This window comes from Cervus elaphus, chromosome 31 (assembly GCF_910594005.1).
Source record: "Cervus elaphus chromosome 31, mCerEla1.1, whole genome shotgun sequence".
NCBI classification, from domain to species: Eukaryota; Metazoa; Chordata; class Mammalia; order Artiodactyla; family Cervidae; genus Cervus; species Cervus elaphus.
The window spans coordinates 7,185,842-7,209,677 of NC_057845.1; the positions used below are offsets into that span (position 1 = coordinate 7,185,842).

A 23,836-nucleotide genomic window follows, 5' to 3' on the forward strand; every position below is an offset into this window, starting at 1 on the left:
TTTATGATTCCATATTGAACAGGTTTATTAGGAAAATAGAGAAAAGCCTTCTGCATGAAGGTCAAAAGAGAGTTTCTGTGATGGCATCATTCTAATGAGAGATCATGACTAGAGTTCTCAAATGAATTTCACATTCTTCCACTCTTTAGACATTAAATTCAGAAAGGGAAGGGTTGGCGTATCAGATGCAGAGGGCACCAGAAGGCAAGGCTTTAGCAGGATGAAGAATGTATGGGGTTCATTCAGAATTGGTGAATCCTGATGTCCAGGTGTAGAGGATGAGAGTCTTCCGTGGTGTCCTCAATAGTAGTAGCCAAAGCCAGAGCCATAGCCAGAGCCGCATCCGTAGCCAGAGCCGCAGAGAGAGCGGGCGCCATAGCCGTAGCCACTTCCACAGAGAGAGCGGGCGCCATAGCCGTAGCCACAGCCGTAGCCACAGCCCAGCCTACGGAAGCCAGACCCATAGCAGGAGCCATAGCCACAGCCCAGGCCTCCGTAGCCGTAGCTTCCACAGCCCAGGCCGCCATAGTAGTTTCCGTAGTAGCCACACATGCTGTTGGTTGTTGAGGTTGTTCTCGGGTAGAGAAGGAGAGTAGAAGTGTTACTTGAGTGTGGAGAGTTCTCCCTGCAGAGGGCCTTTTATACGCCCTCAGTGTGGGTGTGACCAACCACACCTTCATGCCACTGGCTAACTTTATGACTTATCTAATTAGTTTATTGTTTACAATCAAAGATGAAACCTCAGAGAAATTCAGCAGGATTGCTATGTTGCTATCCCAGTTTGGATTCCTCTTATCCAATTAAGGACTTGAATGAGGAGACGCAGACTCACACCTACACAGTCCCGTCCCAAATCATGTTTTATTTTAACCACCTAGCACCTTCAGTATAGTAAGAAAGATAATTGTTGGTCTTAATCTTATTTGCTCTTGACCTCAGTTTGTTTCACTAAACTTTAAAAAATTTTTCATAAGACTAACAACTCCTTTTTACTCAAAGATTCTTATCCTCTTGATCCAAGTTATCTTCTTCAGGGATTCAGTTTCTTTCCTATATTGAAACCATATGTATCTTTTATTCCCATGATGTAGATCATAATCCAACCAGTTAAAATTTCCAGTAAGCCAAGTCTGAGCAAAATGTGTTATATTTTTCTGCCTATGCCAATGACTAATTCACATTTATGCTCAATTTCTATTGAAGGACTGCAAAATAGGAGTTATTTCTTGAAATCTGATTGCTCCACTTGTTTTTCTAAATTGAATATATAGTTATAAAAATTAGTCTGTTCATTAATATTAGCTTTATATTCTAAGAAAATATCCAATAGACTAACATGCATTTATGTTTATTAATGTGCTAAACCAAGTCCCTTATCAACATATTCAATTATTAAATTTGTTTTGAAACAGTCATACTGAGTTCTCTTGCATATTCCTAGTGTTATTGCTCACTTAGTTAAAATTAGTGTGACAATTCCTCCCATTGGGAAGCACAAGGAAAGTGAGGAAAGTTTCTTTTTATAGTTAAACTGTACTTTGTACCCTTAAGAGGATGCACATTGGGAGGTAACATGATCCATCATCTATGTGTAATCTATCAGTGGATTTCTATTATTCTAAATTAAAAGATGCTTACTCCTTGGAAGGAAAGTTATGACCAATCTAAATAGCATATTAAAAAGCAGAGACATTACTTTGCCAACAAAGGTCTGTCTAGTCAAGGCTATGGTTTTTCCAGGAGTCATGTATGGATGTGACAGTTGGACTGTGAAGAAAGCTGAGCGCCAAAAAATTGATGCTTTTGAGCTGTGGTGTTGGAGGAGACTCTTGAGAGTCCGATGGACTGCAAGGAGATCCAACCAGTCCATCCTGAAGGAGATCAGTCCTGGGTGTTCATTGGAAGGACTGATGCTGAAGCTGAAACTCCAATACTTTGGCCACCTCATGTGAAGAGTTGACTCATTGGAAAAGACCCTGATGCTGGGAGGGATTGGGGGCAGGAGGAGAAGGGGACAACAGAGGATGAGATGGCTGGATGGCATCACCGACTCAATAGACATGAGTTTGCGTAAACTCCGGGAGTTGGTGATGGACAGGGAGGGCTGGTGTGCTGCAATTCATGGGGTCACAAAGAGTCAGACACGACTGAGCGACTGAACTGAACTGAACTGAAGGATATTTCTGAGTCAAAATATTATTTTTATAATCCTCTCATAAATTTAGGCAAGGACAGAGAGTATAAGATGTTGGACACACCATGTATTTTAGTAAAATCTCCTCTGGAGATGAAAAGAATAAAACCATTAGGTTTTAAAAAAAATTCTAATTCTTGAGAAGTACATTTTAATGAGTCAGAAAATGCTTCTTAGTAAAACGGAGTGTTTTTATACTAAGAGTCAAGCCAAACACAATTATCATTCATTCAACATGTGTTTTTGAATGTTGTTTCCATGTGTTTACTTGGCAAGTTCACTTTTATAAAATAGACATAGTATTGTGACTTTTGTTTACCCTTTGCTGGGTTGAGATACTGGGATTACAAAACATCTTTACTATATCATTTTCAGATTTCCTGTACAGACAATTAATGTCACCTCAACTATGACAATGCAGAGTCGATCAAGAGATAACAAAATAAGTTTCCAGGAAAAAACGCATTAAAATAGAATGATGATCAGTCTTCCTCTAGGCTATCTAAGTTCTTAAAACATAATCTGAAATTGGTATGACTAAAATTGCCTCTCAATTTTTTAGAAATGCAATTAACTTTTTTTTAGGGGAGGTATTTGATTAAAGTAGTTACAAAAGACATTGTTATTTTGAACAAAATAATGTCCCTGATAATAACATTTACTATGTTGTTTCTTCATAGAGTTTAATTCCTGGATTTAATTTGTTTCTTTAAGAGCACTGAGTTCCTTTCTCTCTAGTCACAACAGAGAGCATTGTACTCTATGAGATTCCTCTTAAATTTTTTTTTTTCTGGTGTCATTTTCTGAACTACATTCTGTTCTTAAGTACATCCCCAAATCAAAAACAGATAAAAAGCCCTCTTTCTCTCCTCTGTCCTTTCCTGCTAATATCCCATTTTCTTGTACTTCATGGCAAAATTTCACATAAATCAATATTTCGATGGTTGTTTTCTATTCTCTCTTTATCCCTTTTGTCTTGGTCCACCTCTTTTTACTGTCTCTGAGTAGCACTCAAGTTCACCAACTTCCCTTTTCATTCCTAAGATACACTCCAACTCTTGCTTACACCCTACCACTCACATTTGGTTCAATTGCAGTATACCCAATTGCTCCTTCTCCATATCCTTTCTCTTTTTACTTTTTCAGACTTTTTTTCTCAAATGTGAAGGTTTTCAGCTAGCTGTTTGCTCCTCTTATAGTTTCTATTTAAATTCTCTTTGCATGCATAACTGGAAATCTTACTTTAGCCAATTAATCTCAATTGACATTTTCAGTTCTGCTATATAGTCAAATGATCCCTTGACATCTCCTTTGATTGTTAATGATCATCATAATTTATCAGAATGAAAATGAGTTCCTGATTCCTCATACCCTCAAAACTCCTCTGTTTTTTTGCTACATTTAAAAGCATGTAAGACCTAAGTCAGGTTAGACCTCTCTCAATGGTTTATCCATTCATGTCTTTCTGCATTAAGGTCGCTATGCTATACCAGGCACCACTTAAATTTGAATTTCAAATTATTAAATCTCAGAATATTGAATTTCTCAGGTATTGCAAGGCATATGTATATGTACAAAAAATCATTTATCTGAAAATAAAGTGTATCTGGATGTCCAGTGTCTGTATTTGCTGTATCTGCAAACCCAAACCATAGAAAGCACAGCCTTTATGATCTGCCCTGTTTTAGTCTCAAGTACACCTATGAGAGCTCCTTGAAACACTCTTCTCCATACGTAAGTCAATAACCTTTCTTCTGTTTAGATGTACCAAGTTTGTTTCCAACTTTGGGTCACTGATCCTCTGCTGCTAAGTCACTTCAGTTGTGACCGACTCTGTGCTACCCCATCCCTGGGATTCTCCAGGCAAGAACACTGGAATGGGTTGCCACTTCCTTCTCCAATGCATAAAAGTGAAAAGTGAAACGAAGTTGCTCAGTCTTGTCCGACTCTTCGCAACCCCATGGACTGCAGGCTACCAGGCTCCTCTGTCCATGGGATTTCCCAGGCAAGAGTACTGGAGTGGGGTGCCATTGCCTTCTCCGCTGATCCTCTGCAGATAATAGCAAAAGGCTAGAATCTTCTCTTCAATTGGATCTTTCTAATGGAATTTCCCTGACTGGTTTTTCTAGTAGTCATGTATGGATGTGAGAGTTGGACTATAAAGAAAGTTGAGCACTGAAGAGTTGATGCTTTTGAACTGTGGTGTTGGAGAAGACTCTTGAGAGTCCCTTGGACTGCAAGGAGATCCAACCAGTCCATCCTAAAGGAGATCAGTCCTGAATATTCATTGAAAGGACTGATGCTGAAGCTGAAACTCCAATAGTTTGGCCACCTGATGGGAAGAGCTGACTCATTTGAAAAGACTCTGATGATGGGAAAGATTGAAGGCAGGAGGAGAAGGGGACGACAGAGGATGAGATAGTTGGATGGCTTCACCGATTCAGTGGACATGAGTTTCAATAAACTCCGGGAGTTGGTGATGGACAGGGAGGCCTGGTGTGCTGCAGTCCATGGGGTCATAGAGTCAGACATGACTGAGCAACTGAACTGAACTGAACTGACCATCTAGTCTGAAATAATCTCTCAACAATAGTCCTTAGATTTACCTTATTCCTTGCCTTGACTCATTCTTTAAATAGACTTAACCTTATCAGAAATGATCTCATTCACCTAAAGAATTTGCTTTCAAATATCTGCCTATATTTTCTGCTGATGTTCAGTTCAGAGTGTAAGATTCAACACAAAATGGATCTTGTCTGTACTGTTCATTGCACCATTCATTGTGCTCATAACAATCCCTAACATACAATTGATCCTCAAGAGCTTTATGTACAAAAGAATCAACAAATTTTCAAATCAATATAATCAGGGACATCTAAAATTTTTGTTGCTTTTCTATTTTGAAATAATTTTAGTTATCAAAAGTAGAAAAAAAAATACCCTTTACCCAGTTATACCTATGCTAATATCTTTAATAACCAAGTACAAAATTAGGAAATTAACCTGGTACAATATTCTTAAGTAATCTACACATTTTACTTGAATTTCACATTTTTACCATTAATGTCCTTTTTCTGCTCCAGGATCCAGTCCAAGTTCCTACATGGCTTTTGGTCATCTTATCTCTTTAGTCTCCTCCAATTGGTGAGAGCTTTTCAATCTTTCTTTTATAACACTGACAGATTCAAAGAGCCAAATGTTTTGCAGTTTATTCCTAAATTTGAGTTTGTCTGTTTTCTCATAACAAAGTTGAAGTTATATGTTTTAGCCAAGATACCAGAAGAGATTGGGTATTATGCTGGGTCATAGGAGGAGTTTCATAATATCAGTAAATTTTTAAAAATCTCTGGAATAGAATTTTGATCTTAAAGTAATGATAGAATAAGTATTTCTATTTCTATATAATTATGGTTCATGGCTTTAAACTTCAGGGACTCTACCATGGCCTTTTTCATATGAAGTATAAATCAAAGTGAATAACATTGCTCCACAAAAAGTAATAAAATATATTAATCATTCAAGGATTTATAAATGAACTATGTCTTTTCTACATCTTCTGTATGTCTTTTTCCAAGTCTCCTCCACAACTTTTCCATTGTTCTTACCACTGTGAAGCCATACTTTTCCACTGTTCCTACCACTTTGAAGCCATATTTTGTTCCCAAGACTGCATGTATGCAGATAGAAGGAGGGTATTATTAAATGAAACTAATTTTTAACATGTTGAATCTGTGTTGGTTACTTGATCTCATGATGTCTAGCAACATAGTTAGAACTTGAAACCTGAAATAAACAAGCCATTGAATTAGAAAAAAATCTTCTGTTAAAAGCATATAATTTCATGATAGGCATTTTGACACACAGCACAGTTGTCTTGTTTTGGATACATTGGTTATGAAGAATTCTTGAGATGGTTTTAATGCCAATGAGCTTGGAATATGAGTGCAACAGTGACTGTGGTTGCCCCACATACCACTTAGTTGTTATATAAGGTGCTGTGCAGATTATCAACTTAAAACTCTTGAAACAAAATTTGTTCTTCAACTGAGCCTTCTCCTCACATCATGAGTGTCTACAACAACTATTATGGTGGCCTAGGCTCTGGCTACGGTGGCCTGGGATGTGGCGCTGGATGTGCCTATGGTGGCTGTGTATATACTGCTAATGTCCATGCTGCTATGGAAGATACTGGTCTTCTGGCTTCTTCTAAGAAATTCTAAATTGCTTGTCTATTCAAAACATGATCTTATAAGGCACAATGTGTACTTTCTGCATTATATATAATAAGGAGAGATATTCAAATATTGACTACTGAATCTTAGGCTACCATACAACATTAGACCTTTTATGATTAAATTGCCTGAATCCAAAATTTAGAAAGTCATTCATGTAATCCATGTTAGTATTGTATGATTGAATATAAACAGTTTTTGAGTAATTGCTTTTGGTAAAATATATCTAAATTCATTTTTCTTTAAAGGTACTCTGTTTTCACACCTTTTCATTTTCATGTGTATTCATTAATCTAGCTTTCTTCAGATTGTATGTGAGTGTGTGAATATATGAGATTGTTGACACTTTCACTATCTACAGTAGACAATTTTGGTGCATGGATGGTTATATTCAACCACTACTTTTCTAATATATGTTTTCGTGAGCATATCCAAGGGCTTCTGTTATGTACTTTGATATCATCAAAGTCTTATCTTTGATCAAATAAAATTTCACTAAAGATATAGGCAAAGTGATAGCTCTATTTTCACCACTTCATGCTGATTCTTAAGAATTTCATTCTTTCTTGATACTATTTTAAGATATGTTCTGGGAGATGTAATTTTTCTTCTCAATTTTGTATTATTACTAGCCTTTTTCTCATTGACAACTATGTGCTTGAACTCATCTTATGCATTGTATCTGCAACAAAGGGCTTTATTTCATTCATTTCATTTTACCTTGTCACAGTAAAATATAGAATTTGAGGTCTGTTTCAGTGAAATTTTCAAGGGGTCAGCCTCTGCATGTCTTTTGAAAAAAAGAGAAGGAGATAGGGAATCTACCTGAAAAAGAATTTAGAATAATGATAATAAAAATGATCAAAAATCTTGAAAACAAAATGGAGTTACAGATAAATAGCCTGGAGACAAAGATTGAGAAGATGTAAGAAATGTTTAATGAAGACCTAGAAGAAATAAAAAAGAGTGAATTAAAAATGTATAATGCAATAAATGAGATAAAAAACACTCTGGAAGGAACCAAGAGTAGAATAATGGAGACAGAAGATAGGATAAGTGAGGTAGAAGATAAAATGGTGGAAATAAATGAAGCAGAGAGGAAAAAAGAAAAAAGAATCAAAAGAAATGAGGACAACCTCAGGGACCTCTGGGACAATGTGAAATGCCCCAACATTCGAGTCATAGGAGTCCCAGAAGAAGACAAAAAGAAAGGCCATGAGAAAATACTCAAGGAGATAATAGCTGAAAACTTCCCGAAAATGGGGAAGGAAATAGCCACCCAAGTCCAAGAAACCCAGAGAGTCCCAAACAGGATAAACCCAAGGCGAAACACCCCAAGACACATATTAATCAAATTAACAAAGATCAAACACAAAGAACAAATATTAATAGCAGTAAGGGAGAAACAACAAATAACACACAAAGGGATTCCCATAAGGATAACAGCTGATCTATCAATAGAAACCCTCCAGGCCAGAAGGGAATGGCAGGACATACTTAAAGTAATGAAAGAGAATAACCTACAACCTAGATTACTGTACCCAGCAAGGATCTCATTCAGATATGAAGGAGAATTCAAAAGCTTTACAGACAAGCAAAAGCTGACAGAATTCAGCACCACCAAACCAGCTCTTCAACAAATGCTAAAGGATCTTCTCTAGACAGGAAACACAGAGAGGTTGTATGAACGTGAACCCAAAACACAAAGTAAATGGCAACGGGACCATATCTATCAATAATTACCTTAAATGTAAATGGGTTGAATGCCCCAACCAAAAGACAAAGACTGGCTGAATGGATACAAAAACAAGACCCCTATATATGCTGTCTACAAGAGACCCACCTCCAAGCAAGGGACACCTACAGACTGAAAGTGAAAGGCTGGAAAAAAATATTTTATGCAAACGGAGACAAAAAGAAAGCAGGAGTCGCAATACTCATATCAGATAAAATAGACTTTCAAACAAAGGCTGTGAAAAGAGACAAAGAAGGACACTACATAATGATGAAAGGATCAATCCAAGAAGAAGATATAACAATTATAAATATATATGCACCCAACATAGGAGCACCGCAATATGTAAGGGAAACGCTAACGAGTATGAAAGAGGAAATTAATAGTAACACAAAAATAGTGAGAGACTTTAATACCCCACTCACATCTATGGATAGATCAACTAAACAGAAAATTAACACGGAAACACAAACCTTAAATGACACAATGGACCAGCTAGACCTAATTGATATCTATAGGACATTTCACCCCAAAACAATCAACTTCACATTTTTCTCAAGTCCACATGCAACCTTCTCCAGAATAGATCACATCCTGGGCCATAAATCTAGTCTTGGATAATTCAAAAAAATTGAAATCATTCCAGTCATCTTTCTGACCACAGTGCAGTAAGATTAGATCTCAATTACAGGAAAGAAATTGTTAAAAATTCCAACATATGGAGGCTAAATAACATGCTTCTGAATAACCAACAAATCATAGAAGAAAAGAAATCAAAATATGCATAAGACTGAATGAAAATGAAAACACAACAACCCAAAACCTATGGGACACTGTAAAAGCAGTGTTAAGGGGAAGGTTCATAGCATTACAGGCTTACCTCAAGAAACAAGAAAAAAGTCAAATAAATAACCTAACTCTACACCTAAAGCAACTAGAGAAGGAAGAAATGAAGAACCCCAGAGTTAGTAGAAGGAAAGAAATCTTAAAAATTAGGGCAGAAATAAATGCAAAAGAAACTAAAGAGACCATAGCAAAAATCAACAAAGCTAAAGCTGGTTTTTTGAAAAATAAACAAAACTGACAAACCATTAGCAAGACTCATTAAGAAACAAAAGGAGAATAACCAAATTAACAAAATTAGAAATGAAATTGGAGAAATCACAACAGACAACACTGAAATACAAAGGATCATAAGAGACTACTACCAGCAGCTCTATGCCAATAAAATGGACAACTTGGAAGAAATGGACAAATTCTTAGAAAAGTATAACTTTCCAAAACTGAACCAGGAAGAAATAGAAGATCTTAACAGACCCATCACAAGCAAGGAAATTGAAACTGTAATCAGAAATCTTCTAGCAAACAAAAGCCCAGGACCAGATGGCTTCACAGCTGAATTCTACCAAAAATTTAGAGAAGCGCTAACATCTACCTTACTCAAACTCTTCCAGAAAATTGCAGAAGAAGGTAAACTTCCAAACTCATTCTATGAGGCCACCATCACCCTAATTCCAAAACCAGACAAAGATGCCACAAAAGAGAAAACTACAGGCCAATATCACTGATGAACATAGATGCAAAAATCCTTAACAAAATTATAGCAAACAGAATCCAACAACATATTAAAAAAATCATACACCATGACCAAGTGGGCTTTATCCCAGGAATGCAAGGATCCTTTAATATCTGCAAATCAATCAATGTAATACACCACATTAACAAATGGAAAGATAAAAACCATATGCTTATCTCAGTAGATGCAGAGAAAGCCTTTGACAAAATTCAGCACCCATTTATGATTAAAACTCTCCAGAAAGCAGGCATAGAAGGAACATACCTCAACATAATAAAAGCTATATATGACAAACCCACAGCAAGCATTACCCTCAATGGTGAAAAGTTGAAAGCATTTCCCCTGAGATCAGGAACAAGACAAGGGTGCCCACTCTCACCACTACTATTCAACATAGTGTTGGAAGTTTTGGCCACAGCAATCAGAGCAAAAAAAGAAGTTAAAGGAATCCAGATAGGAAAAGAAGAAGTGAAACTCTCACTGTTTGCAGATGACATGATCCTCTATATAGAAAACCCTAAAGACTCTACCAGAAAATTACTAGAGCTAATCAACGAATATAGTAAAGTTGCAGGATATAAAATTAACACACAGAAATCCCTTGCATTCCTATACACTAACAATGAGAAAACAGAAAGAGAAATTAAGGAAAAATACCATTCACCATTGCAACAAAAAGAATAAAATACTTAGGAGTATACCTACCTAAAGAAACAAAAGACCTATACATAGAAAGCTATAAAACACTGATGAAAGAAATCAAAGAGGACACAAATAGATGGAGAAACATACCGTGTTCATGGATTGGAAGAATCAATATTGTCAAAATGGCTATACTACCGAAAGCAATCTATAGATTCAATGCAATCCCTATCAAGCTACCAACGGTATTCTTCACAGAACTAGAACAAATAATTTCACAGTTTGTATGGAAATACAAAAAACCTCAAATAGCCAAAGTAATATTGATAAAGAAGAATAGAACTGGAGGAATCAACCTGCCTGACTTCAGACTCTACTACAAAGCCACAGTCATCAAGACAGTATGGTACTGGCACAAAGACAGAAATATAGATCAATGGAACAGAATAGAAAGCCCAGAGATAAATCCACGAACCTATGGACACCTTATCTTCGACAAAGGAGGCAAGGATATACAATGGAAAAAAGACAACCTCTTTAACAAGTGGTGCTGGGAAAACTGGTCAACCACTTGTAAAAGAATGAAACTAGAACACTTTCTAACACCATACACAAAAATAAACTCAAAATGGATTAAAGATCTAAATGTAAGACCAGAAACTATAAAACTCCTAGAGGAGAACATAGGCAAAACACTCTCCGACATGAATCACAGCAGGATCCTCTATGACCCACCTCCCAGAATATTGGAAATAAAAGCAAAAATAAACAAATGGGACCTAATGAAACTTAAAAGCTTTTGCACAACAAAGGAAACTATAAGCAAGGTGAAAAGACAGCCCTCAGATTGGGAGAAAATAATAGCAAATGAAGCAACAAAGGATTAATCTCAAAAATATACAAGCAACTCTTACAGCTCAATTCCAGAAAAATAAATGACCCAATCAAAAAATGGGCCAAAGAACTAAACAGACATTTCTCCAAAGAAGACATACAGATGGCTAACAAACACATGAAAAGATGCTCCACATCACTCATTCTCAGAGAAATGCAAATCAAAACCACAATGAGGTACCATTACATGCCAGTCAGGATGGCTGCTATCCAAAAGTCTACAAGCAATAAATGCTGGAGAGGGTGTGGAGAAAAGGGAACCCTCTTACACTGTTGGTGGGAATGCAAACTAGTACAGTCACTATGGAGAACAGTGTGGAGATTCCTTAAAAAACTGGAAATAGAACTGCCATGTGACCCAGCAATCCCACTTCTGGGCATACACACTGAGGAAAGTAGATCTGAAAGAGACACGTGCACCCCAATGTTCATCGCAGCACTGTTTATAATAGCCAGGACATGGAAGCAACCTAGATGCCCATCAGCAGACGAATGGATAAGGAAGCTGTGGTACATATACTCCATGGAATATTACTCAGCCATTAAAAAGAATTCATTTGAACCAGTTCTAATGAGATGGATGAAACTGGAGCCCATTATACAGAATGAAGTAAGCCAGAAAGATAAAGAACATTACAGCATACTAACACATATACATGGGATTTAGAAAGATGGTAATGATTACCCTATATGCAAAACAGAAAAAGAAACACAGATGTACAGAACAGACTTTTGGACTCTGTGGGAGAAGACGAGGGTGGGATGTTTCAAGAGATCAGCATCGAAACATGTATATTATCTAGCGTGAAACAGATCACCAGCCCAGGTTGGATGCATGAGACAAGTGCTTGGGCCTGGTGCACTGGCAAGACCCAGAGGGAGCGGGTAGAGAGGGAGGTGGGAGGGGGGATCGGGATGGGGAATACATGTAAAACCATGACTGATTCATGTCAATGTATGACAAAACCCACTACAATATTATAAACTAATTAGCTCCAACTAATAAAAATAAATGAAAAATATAAAAATAATAATAAAAAAAGAATTTCATTCTTTCTTGATACTATTTTAAGATATGTTCTGGGAGGTGTAATTTTTCTTCTCAATTTTGTATTATTACTAGCCTTTTTCTCATTGACAACTATGTGCTTGAACTCATCTTATGCATTGTATCTGCAACAAAGGGCTTTATTTCATTCATTTCATTTTACCTTGTCACAGTAAAATATAGAATTTGAGGTCTGTTTCAGTGAGATTTTCAGGGGGTCAGCTTCTGCATGTTTTTTGTGAAGAGACCTGTTATTTTTTCATAACAAGGCAATGGCTTTAGTAGGCTGAAACCATTCAAACATAGGCCAGAGGCAGAATACAGGCTGAAAAGTGTATCCTTGATCCTGGTAGTCTGGGTAATGTTCAGCAAACCTGTTATTGTAAATTTAGTTAATTTTTGCCATTTATTAGATGTAAATAATAATATCAACAATGACAAAAATATAAATTAGTGAGTTCTAAATATGTTTTTAGTAACTAATGTTAAAATTTGGAGTAACTTAAATGACATACTCATAACTGTCTATTCACAGTTACTTTCTGAATAGGGGGTCAAAGTATGAGACTGCTAAAATCTTAAACTGTCCCAAATGCATATTTTTAGAAGCATTTAGAGGGAAGAATTGTGTAGGTATGCCTTGCTTCATCAGTTGAAGACAGGTTACGCATGGAACTACACATGCTTTTGTTTTTTTAAAACTCATTGGCTCTTTTTGGCTTTACAAAAGGTCTGTCTTGGGGCTTCCCTGGCAGCTCAGACAGTAAAGGATCTGCCTGCAATGCAGAAGACTCGGGTTTAATTCTTGAGAGGGGAAGACTCCTGGAGGAGGAAATGGCAGTCCACCGCAGTATTCTTGCCTGAAGAATTCCATGGACAGAGGAGCCTGGTGGGCTACAGCCTGATGGACATGACTGAGTGACTAACACACACACACACACACACACACACACACTCCACACACATGGTCTGTCTTGGAGAATATTATATATTATATATGTGTACTTGAAAGAAATCCAAGAGAAATCTGTGTTCTCTTGTAGTTGGGTATTCTTTTGATAGTTAGGTCTAGTTGGTTCATAATTTTCTTCAACCATTTATATTATAATCTTCTATATAGTTATTTTATTTAATATTCAAAATAGGATATTAGAGCAACCATCTATTTTTATTGCAGTCTCCTTTCAGTCCTGTCCATTCTTGATTTATGAATTTTGGAGCTCTGTTGTTAGGTACATATGAATTTTAAATTGTTATATCTTCTTGATTGATTACCCTATTTGTCATAAAAAGGGTCCATCTTTATCACTATTAAAATTCTTTGTTTTAAAGTCTAGTTAGTCTGATATTGATATATGTACTCCAGCTTTCTAATGGTAGCTGTTTGCACTATATATATGTATACATGTGCACATATATGTATGCATATGTATATATATGTGCATTTGTCTGTGTTTGTTTCAAGAGAATTTAATTATTGAAACATTTTTATGATAGCTTCTCTAAAATCTGTGTCAGATAATTTGACTAACTTAGTGTTAGGGTCAGTTGACTATCTTTTTCCATTGAAGTTGTCATTTTGTTGATTCTTGGCATGATGGTATAAGAGAAATTTTGTTTGTTAGAGTATCTTGGTTCTACTTAAATCTCTCTCCCTCCCTTTTTTTAAGTTGGCAGTCCTCTTGTTCAGGTTTAGCACACGGGTTCTGTGAGCTATGATTCATAAAGTTCAGAATTGCTGCAGTGTTATTTTTGTGTCTTTGGTTTATCTTGACCACTGGTTGACCCACTGGTTCCTGATGCTTGAAAGAGCAGAAGGAATTTCACTGGCTCAGGCTCTGTGTGTTTCTTGGTGGAGTAGTGGCATAGTGAGATTCCCACCTACCTCCCTCACTACCAAGATGACCCTTGGATGGGATAGGAGAGTCTTGGGTACCTAGGGCAAAGTCTTTTGGGATTCAGAAAAACTCCCTTCAAATAATATATTAAGAAAAAAGGAATCACATGGATATTGGAAAACATTTAAAATTGATTAATAAAGAACTGCAATGTACCAATGTATGGCTTACCAATGAAGAAGTGATTAGAGGGAAATTTATAATTTTATTTTTATTATTTTTTAATTATATAATTTATATAGTATATAATTATATAATTTTAATTTTATATAATATATATAATTATATATATAAATTTATAAATTTATATTTATATATTTATAAATATTTATAAAATTTTAAAATTATATATATTTATATATAATATGAAAATTTAAAATTTATATATTTATAAATATTTATAAATTTATAAATATATATATGATTTAAATTTATATAATTTTATATAATTTATAATTTTAAAATATTATGTTACAAAAAAAGGACATTTTAAATTAATGTTCTAAGTTTATTTAAACAGCTAGAAAGTAACATAAAATTAACTATAAAGTAAGAAGGATGAAGGAAAAATAGACACAAGTAGAAACAATTCAACAGAAAAGGACATGCCATAAAGAAAATAATACACAAGTTTGGTAGGCCAAACTGATAAATTCTGGACAAATTGATCAATAATATAGGAGAGATAACACAAATTACCAATCTGAAAATAATAGAATCAACACCTTTTAAATCTAACAGACTCTAAAAATAATAGTGGATAAGTACAAAGGATGTTATGCCAGTAAATTCCACAACATGGATGAAACAGAAAGTTTCTTTTAATTAAAATATTATCAAAATTAATGAGTAAATCTGAATAGCATTTTATCTATTAAAGAAAATGAATACATTATTCAAAACAGCTTTCCACAAAATAAACTCTAGGTTTAGATGACTTCAAAGGTAAATTTCATTAAATATTTAAACACCATTTTTATTGTTAACTTAAGAAAAAGATAATAATCCAGGAGCTTTCCTCAAACATATTCTCTGAAACAATGCCTAAAAAGGTATATGTTATATTCACGGGTATTTTATTAATTGTACCAGAACACAGAATTCATAACTATCTATATATCTATCTATCTAGAAGATGTAGATAGAAACATATCAATAATGAAAAGCTTTAATATACCACTCTCAGAACAAGCATATCTAGTAGAAAAAAATCAGTGAAACAAGAGGGCACCTACAATTTAATTTATAAGGTAGATTTTATGGATATATGTCCATCTATATACTTATAGTAGAGAAAAACCTTCTTCTCAAGTTTGCACAGAAGATATATAAAAATTGATTAAAAGGAAAATAATTTGTCCATTTTTAATATAGAGATGCTTCAGAAAACATTTTTAGACTGCTTTGCTATGAAGCTAGAGGTTGTTAGTGAAAACAAGGGACAGAAAATCCTGTTCACCTAGTGAGTAAATCTTTGATTAAGCATCCCTCAGGTGAAAGAATAAATATAATCTGAGACCACAGAATTTCAAAATAAATAATGGTAGTGGGGATATTAATTAAGAAAATTGATGAAAAATATTCACACACTAATTGGAGAAAAATTTACAACACTAACCACTTTTGTCAGTGAAAGATGAAAGAAATAACATAAACAATTAATATCTTGGTTAAGGGAGTCTTAAATAAAAATAAGTAAACCAAAGGAAGTGCAAAGAAGGAGGTAATAAACAGCTAAGCAGAAATTAATGAAGTAGAAAACAGAAAAAAAATCAATTGGCTTTTAATATGCCTCAAAATATTACTATTTGAAAAGATTGGCATTTATAAATCATTTGCTAATTTGATCAAAGGGAGAAAGAGAAAAAGAGAAAAAGAAAAAGTCTATACAAAATTAGAAATAATGAAAAATAAACACATAAATAAGTTTAAAAAATGATATGAATCTACTTTTCAGATCTTTGTGGATGTACATTTGAAACCCAGACACAATGAATAATTTCCTAGGGGAATATAGAGTACCAGAACTGATACATTTACACTGAGGAGTTATAGACTGATTTCCTTAGGAGAAACAGAGAAAATCATTATAGAAATACCCTACAAAATATTCTAGATCTAGATAATTATGCATGGAAATTCTACCAAATTTTCAGAGATAAAATGATTTGATGTCCTATAAATTATTCCAGAGCACTGCAAATGAGGGAAACTGCTTGATTCCCAATAAAAAGGATGCATAGCATTGATATCAGTGCTAGGTAAACAATTAAGATGCCACTATGATTTCTTCCTCTTGATGTCAATGGCCTGGTGTGATGCCCTCCTCTTGAGTATAGACAAGATATGTGAATTACTTCTAACTAATATTATACAGAAAAAGTGATGAAACATTTGATTGTTTATGTGATTATGTTACATAAAATTGTATGGGATTATAGTGCCCATCTTGGGTTTCCCTCATACCTCAGCTGGTAAAGAATCTGCCTGCAGTGCAGGAGACCTGGGTTCAACTCCTAGGTCAGGAAGATCCCCTGGAGAAGGAAATGGCAACCCACTCCAGTATTTTTGCTTGGAGAATCCCATGAACAGAGGGTTCATGGGGTCTCAAGAGTCGGACAGGATTTAGCGACTAAACCACCACCACCATAGTGCCCATCTTACTGGAGTGTTTTCCCACCATTCTGGGCTTTGAATAGACAAGCAAACATGTAAGGAACTACAGGCAGCCTCCTAAAGCGGAGAATGGCCTCTAGTAGTCAGCTTACAAATGCCTCCCACCAACTGTCAGTGTTCAGCCCCTCAGTTACACAATCACACAGAATGGAATTCAGCCCAAGAAAAGTGTGTAGGTCAAATAACTGACTTGAAAACCAGGATTGCTCTTTGGATTGATTAATTTTATTAGATCAAAAAACAAACAAGCTCCAGGATGAAAGCATCAAGTTACTATGATATCATCATTCTAATGAAAGAAGAACTGTTGAGTTCACAGGCAAATTTCACTTTATCCACCTAATGAGGTAAGTTCTGGGAAATGTATAGGTTAGATGGTAGGTCCACAATAAACCACACTAAACTCCCATGATGCAGCCTAATTATCATCCAGGGGAAAGGCACAGAACATGAGGACTTCAGAGCTGGTGAATCCTGGTATCCAGGTGTAGAGGATGAGAGTCTTCTACAGCGTCCTCAATAGTAGTAGCCAACGCCAGAGCCATAGCCGCATCCGTAGCCACTTCCACAGAGAGAGCGGGCGCCATAGCCGTAGCCACTTCCGCAGAGAGAGCGGGCGCCATAGCCGTAGCCACTTCCACAGAGAGAGCGGGCACCATAGCCGTAGCCACTTCCACAGAGAGAGCGGGCACCATAGCCATAGCCACAGCCGTAGCCACAGCCCAGCCTGCGGAAGCCAGACCCATAGCAGGAGCCATAGCCACAGCCCAGACCTCCATAGCCGTAGCTTCCACAGCCCAGGCCGCCATAGTAGTTTCCGTAGTAGCCACACATGCTGTTGGTTGTTGAGGTTGTTGAGGTTGTTCTCGGGTAGAGAAGGAGAGTAGAAGTGTCACTTGAGTGTGGAGAGTTCTCCCTGCAGAGGGCCTTTTATACGCCCTCAGTGTGGGTGTGACCAACCACACCTTCATGCCACTGGCTAACTTTATGACCACTCTAATTAGTTTGTTATTCAGAACCATAGCATGAAACAACAGAGAAATTCAGCAGGATTGCTATGTTGACATCCCAGTTTGGATTCCTCTTGTTTAATTGAGTGTTTGGATGAGAGGAGACACACACTCACACCTACACAGTCCTACTCCAAAGTATTATATGTGTTCATTTTAAGCTTCTAGAACCATCCTTTATGTCAAGAAATAAGACTTTGTTAGGACTTTTCAAATAATTTTATTATTTTATAACCTTTCACAAAGAATAATATTTCTATCGTTTCATACATTTTCTTCTTTGTTCATCAAAATTATTACTTTCCTCAGGTATTTAGTGTCCTTATATATTTAAGCAGTATTATGTCTTTCATGACATAATAATGACAATGATTTTAATAAACTTACTTGAAATAAAATTTCAAGCCAAGCAGTTCTGAACAAAATGCCTTCTACTTTCTTACTTATATCAATGAGTCTAACTTTCATTTATGTTCAGCTTCCATTGAAGAATGTGAAAATAGAAGTCATTCTCTGGAATCCAATTTCTGTATTTCCTAATTGTGTATACAATGATTAGTTAATATTCTAAATAAGTATCCAATAGGATTTGCACCGTGTTTTGTGCTAATAATGATAGTTAGATAGAAAACTGTTTCTTTCTCAAAACATTCGATTAGTAAGCTTTGTAACCTGGAATGCAGAGCTCTTTTGCCTAATGCTTGAATTCCAACTGTGAGAATGTGTGCTCAGTAGTGTTCAACTCTTGGTGAACCCATGGACTGTAGCTCGATAGGCTCCTCTGTCCATGGGATTTTTCAGGCAAGAATACTGGAGTAGGTTGTTATTTCCTACTCCAAAAGATCTTCCCAATTCGGGTACTGAACCCATGTCTTCCATGTCTCCTGCATTCTACCACCGAGCCACCTGGGAAGCCCCATATATTCATTCAAATCGGTGTGACAACTCAACATTTTGGGTAGCCCAAGTAGGAGTGGTATAGTTTAAAACTGTATTTCTGCATCTTTAGCAAAGTGCAAGTGGGAAAGCAGCATTATTTATACATCCACTTGGATTTCCGATATTCTATGATAATTGTTATTCAAAATATTTTTATACATCTCTTTACCTAGATTTAGACAGGGTTTAGAGAGTGGAATTTGGGGCTGGTTTGCATTGCAATGAAGGTGGTTTGAGAAGTTAGACATCCTCTACATTTTAATCAACTCTCTCTGGAGAGTATTAGAGTATGGGTAGAGATTTTTCAAATCACCTGATTCATTTAACATCATAGCTATTTCAAACATGTCAAAATAAAATCATATATTAATGAAACAGAAAAATGTTGTCTTGCTAATGATCAGACAAACACATTCATCTGTTTAGTCATTATGTATTTTTGAATGTACTTTCTATGTGTGTTTCATGTTAGGTGCAGTTTTTTAAAGTAAACATGCTATTGTGACATTTAGTTAGCTATCACTGGATCGAGATATTATAAGCAGAGGACTTCTTCACTGCATCATATGCAAATTTCTCATACAGAAAATAATAGTAGGTTCAGCTCTCATAGTTCAGAGTCAATCAAACAATGTTTTTAATAAAAGCTAATTGAAACAACATGATGATTATTCTTCCTCAAGAATATTTAAGTCTTAGAACATTGTCTAATTTTGATAAATGTGAATTTCACCAGTTAATCAAAAATGAAAATAAAACCTGTAATTAACTTGTTTTTTGTATTTGATTAAAAAGGATGAGAATACATTTTGTGTGTGTGTGCAAAACAAGTTCCAAATTACAACATTTACTAAGTTTTTTCTCCTGATATTTAATTTCAGGAGTGAATTTCCTTTTCTAGAAGGACTAAGTTGTCCTCTCTGATCTCAGTAATGCTCAAAATTCTCCAAGCCAGGCTTTAGCAATACGTGAACGGGGAACATCCATATGTTCAAGCTGGTTTTAGAAAAGGCAGAGGAACCAGAGATCAAATTGCCAACACTCACTGGATCATTGAAAAAGGAAGAGAGTTCCAGAAAAACATCTATTCTGCTTTACCAACTATGCCAAAGCCTTTGACTGTGTGGATCACAATAAACTGTGGAAAATTCTGAAAGAGATAGGAATACCAGACCACCTGACCTGCCTCTTGAGAAACCTGTATGCTGGTCAAGAAGCAACAGTTAGAACTGGACATGGAACAACAGACTGGTTCCAAATAGGAAAAGGAGTACGTCAAGGCTGTATATTGTCACCCTGCTTATTTAACTTATATGCAGAGTACATCATGAGAAACACAGGGCTGAATGAAGCACAAGCTGGAATCAAGACTGCTGGGAGAAATATCAATAACCTCAGATATGCAGATGACACCACCCTTATGGCAGAGAGTGAAGAAGAACTAAAGAGCCTCTTGATGAAAGTGAAAGAGGAGAGTGAAAAAGTTGTCTTAAAGCTCAACATTCAGAAAACTAAGATCATGGCATCTGGCCCCATCACTTCATAGCAAATAGATGGGGAAACAGTTGAAACAGTGGCTGACTATTTTTCTGGACTCCAAAATCACTGCAGATGGTGACTGAAGCCATGAAATTAAAAGACACTTACTCCTTGGAAGGAAAGTTATGACCAACCTAGACAGCATATTAAAAAGCAGAGACATTACTTTGTCAACAAAGGTCTGTCTAGTCAAGGCTATGGTTTTTCCAGTGGTCATGTATCGATGTGAGTTGGACTATAAAGAAAGCTGAGTGCTGAAGAATTGATGCTTTTGAACTGTGATGTTGGAGAAGACTCTTGAGAGTCCCTTGGACTGCAAGAAGATCCAAATAGTCCATCCTAAAGGAAACCAGTCCTGGGTGTTCATTTGAAGGACTGATGTTGAAGCTGAAACTCCAATGTTTTGGCAACCTGATAAGAAGAACTGAATCATTTGAAAAGACCCTGATGCTGGGAAAGATTGAAGGCAGGAAGAGAAGGGGACAACAGAGGATGAGATAGTTAGATGGTATCACCGATTCAATGGACATGAGTTTGTGTAAACTCCGGGAGTTGGTGATGGACAGGGAGGCCTGGAGTGCTGCGGTTCATGGGGTCGCAAAGAGTCAGACACGACTGAGCGACTGAACTGAACTGATCATAGCAGTAAGAGCTTTGTACAGCATCACTGAATTTTGCCCATTCTTTTCTGATGTGTCATTCTGAGTATACTCAATTCTCAAGCATATTCCAAAATTAAAAAGAAAACAAGCTTTATTTTACTCTGCATAACCTTCAAGTAATCCCCATTGTTATATTCTGCTTCATAAAAAAAAAATCACAAGTGTATTTCCACTGAAGCATTTTAATATTTCTTTACCTTTTCAATCATCTTTTTTGGCCTTTGGCCTCAGCTACTCTACTGAGATGCAGAGATCAAGACCTCAAGACCTCAGTCTTGTCAAATCCACAGGTCAAGTTATCATTTTACTCAGCCTCTGAATACATTTAGGTCCACCAGCTTCTCTTTTCAGTTCTAAAATGTTCCAACATTTCGCTTTACCCTGTATACACACCGTTGGTTCATTCTAGCCTCAGCAGCTGCTTCTTCTCAGTATCCTCTTTTATTAACTTTTGATTTTATATTAGAATATAGTTGATTAATAATGTTGTGTTAGTTTCAGGTATACAAAGTGATTCAGCTATACATATACATGTATGTATTCTTTTTAACCAACATGGGCCTACTGTATAGCACAGGGAATTCATCTCAGTATTCTGTAATAACCCAAATGGGAAAATAATTTGAAGAAGTATCCTATCTTTAATCTACTCAGGCTTTGTCCTGAAATGTTGGAGTGCCCAGTGACGTGTTTGTCCCATGTATTGTCCTTAGTCTCTACCTAAATTCTGTTTAGTTGGTACACTTAGAATGCATTTTTTGCTCCAATCAGTCTTAATTTCACTTTCAATGTATTACTTCATATATATTTTTCATATATATCTCCAATATTATTCTATATATCTGCAAATTAACATTGATATCTCCATAGATTAATATTCACTAGAAATTTAACAAGACATATATACATTCATGATTCTATATGCTAGTTAGCCTGTTTTATTTACTTATTTTTCTACATCTCAAAGCATGTATGGCACAAATCAAGTCATGAACCTCCTTTAACCTACTCTTTCAATCTCTTCCCACATCAGGATTGCTAGAGAAAGTGCTAGACATGCAGTTGCATTTGAATTTCAGAATATTAAAACACAGATATTAAATACAGAAAGTTGAGTTTCCCAAACATTGCAAGGGGAATTCTTATGCTTAAATAATTTGTTTATCTGACATTCAAGTTTAATGGTTGACTTGCATTTTCATTTGCTATCTAGCAAACCTAATCCAATGTATCACAACCACGATCATGTCCTTGTTCTCATCTGGTAACATCCTTCCTCTTCATTACAATTCACAGATCTTAGTGGCTTTTCAGCTCTCCAGATGGAGCTAGTTTGTTTCTACCATAAACTCTCTGCCCTGGAGTTCTCTGACTTACAGAAGGATTAGCTTACCTTTTCTCTTGGTTCTCTCAGAGAGATAGTATCTGATTACCTAGTTTAAAGTAATCTTTCACCAATAACTCTTGTAATTGCCCTTAATCCACCTTGATGAAATATTTATATATACTCACTGCTATCAGAAACTGTCTCAATCACTTTTTTAATATTTGCCTGTCTTGAATTTCCTAACCTGGGTTGATCTAGAATATAAACCACATAACCTTGCCTCCCATGTTCCCTGCTCTAAACCCCAGTGCTGTATCAGTGTCCAGTATAAACTTAATATAGTTCTTAATAGTTCTTAATAATGTTTGATATATGAAGAAGTCATAAATGATCAATTTAATGAAATGGAAGAGTACTTTTTATTTTGAACTTCGTGTATTGAAATAATGCATTTAGATTTACTGAATGTTGCCAAAAGCACACAAAAAATTCACATATAATCATTACTCAGTGTCTCTTCATGTTAACCTCTTTCATAATCATAGAACGTTCATCCAGTTAAATTTACTTTGTATGATGCTGTTAGTATGGATTTTTGCTTTACTATTTTTGTCTATTGGTGTCTGTTGTTGTTGTTGTTGTTCTAGGTCGCAGTTCTCATTTTCTGTTGTGTATATTTTTAGTCTTTCCCAATTAGTGACAGTTCCTCTTGCTTTCCTTGTAAATTCTATGAAGAGTCACATATTTTCTGAATATTTCACAAATTGGGTTTGTCTGAAGTTTTCTCATACCTCAGCTGAGGTTACATTTTTTGGCAAGAACACTGGAAGACATGTGCCCTTTTCAGTGCAACATATCGGGGAGCACGTTAGTCTGTAAATCATTGAGAGTTTTGGGAATCTTTTTTAAACTCAGATTTCTGATAGGATAAATGCTCCTCCTTTTCTGTATATCTATAGTTAATAGGGTTTAACTTTAGCTTCTCTATGCTCATTTTCTGTCCATTGTAAAATTATAAATACATGTCTGTGTGAAGTATAAGCCAAAGTGTAGTGTATAGCATTGTTCTTCAAAAAATGATAAAACCCTTATCATTGTTATTCAATGTTAAACAAGTGAATTCTGACACCATGTCTTTCCTGCCACAAACTCTCCACCCTTCTCTTCCCCTTTAAAGCCATCCTTATACTTCTAAGACTGCACATGGGCAGACAGAAAGAGAATATTATTAAAGGAAACTAAGATTTTCAACCTTTCAAATTGTTCTGCTGGAAAGAGCTCTTAGAATCCCTTGGACAACCAGGAGATCAAACCAGTCCATCCTAAAGGAAAGCAGCCCTGAATATTCATTGGAAGGACTGATGCTGAAGCTGAAGCTCTACTATTTCGGCCACCTGTTGCAAAGAACCGACTCATTGGAAAAGACCCTAATGCTGGGAAAGACTGAGTGCAGGAGGAGAAGAG

The 23,836-nt window shown here is 36.0% G+C and overlaps 1 protein-coding gene across 4 annotated transcripts; it reads right to left on the reverse strand.

The window, feature by feature from the left end:
- LOC122687430 (keratin-associated protein 6-1-like) lies at window positions 1-17,745 on the reverse strand. Of its 4 annotated transcripts, none has more exons than XM_043892930.1 (3): window positions 17,603-17,745; window positions 17,459-17,530; window positions 1-425 (listed from the first exon to the last, which is right to left on the reverse strand). In XM_043892930.1, the coding sequence occupies exons 1-3, from the start codon at window positions 17,727-17,729 to the stop codon at window positions 301-303; spliced, it is 324 nt and encodes a 107-aa protein (XP_043748865.1). In that variant the 5' UTR covers window positions 17,730-17,745; the 3' UTR covers window positions 1-300. The 4 variants fall into 4 exon arrangements, with proteins under 4 accessions (XP_043748865.1, XP_043748864.1, XP_043748863.1 ...); XM_043892929.1 differs by having other exon boundaries at window positions 17,459-17,566; XM_043892928.1 differs by having other exon boundaries at window positions 17,459-17,745.
- Between the last annotated feature and the right edge of the window lie 6,091 nt (window positions 17,746-23,836).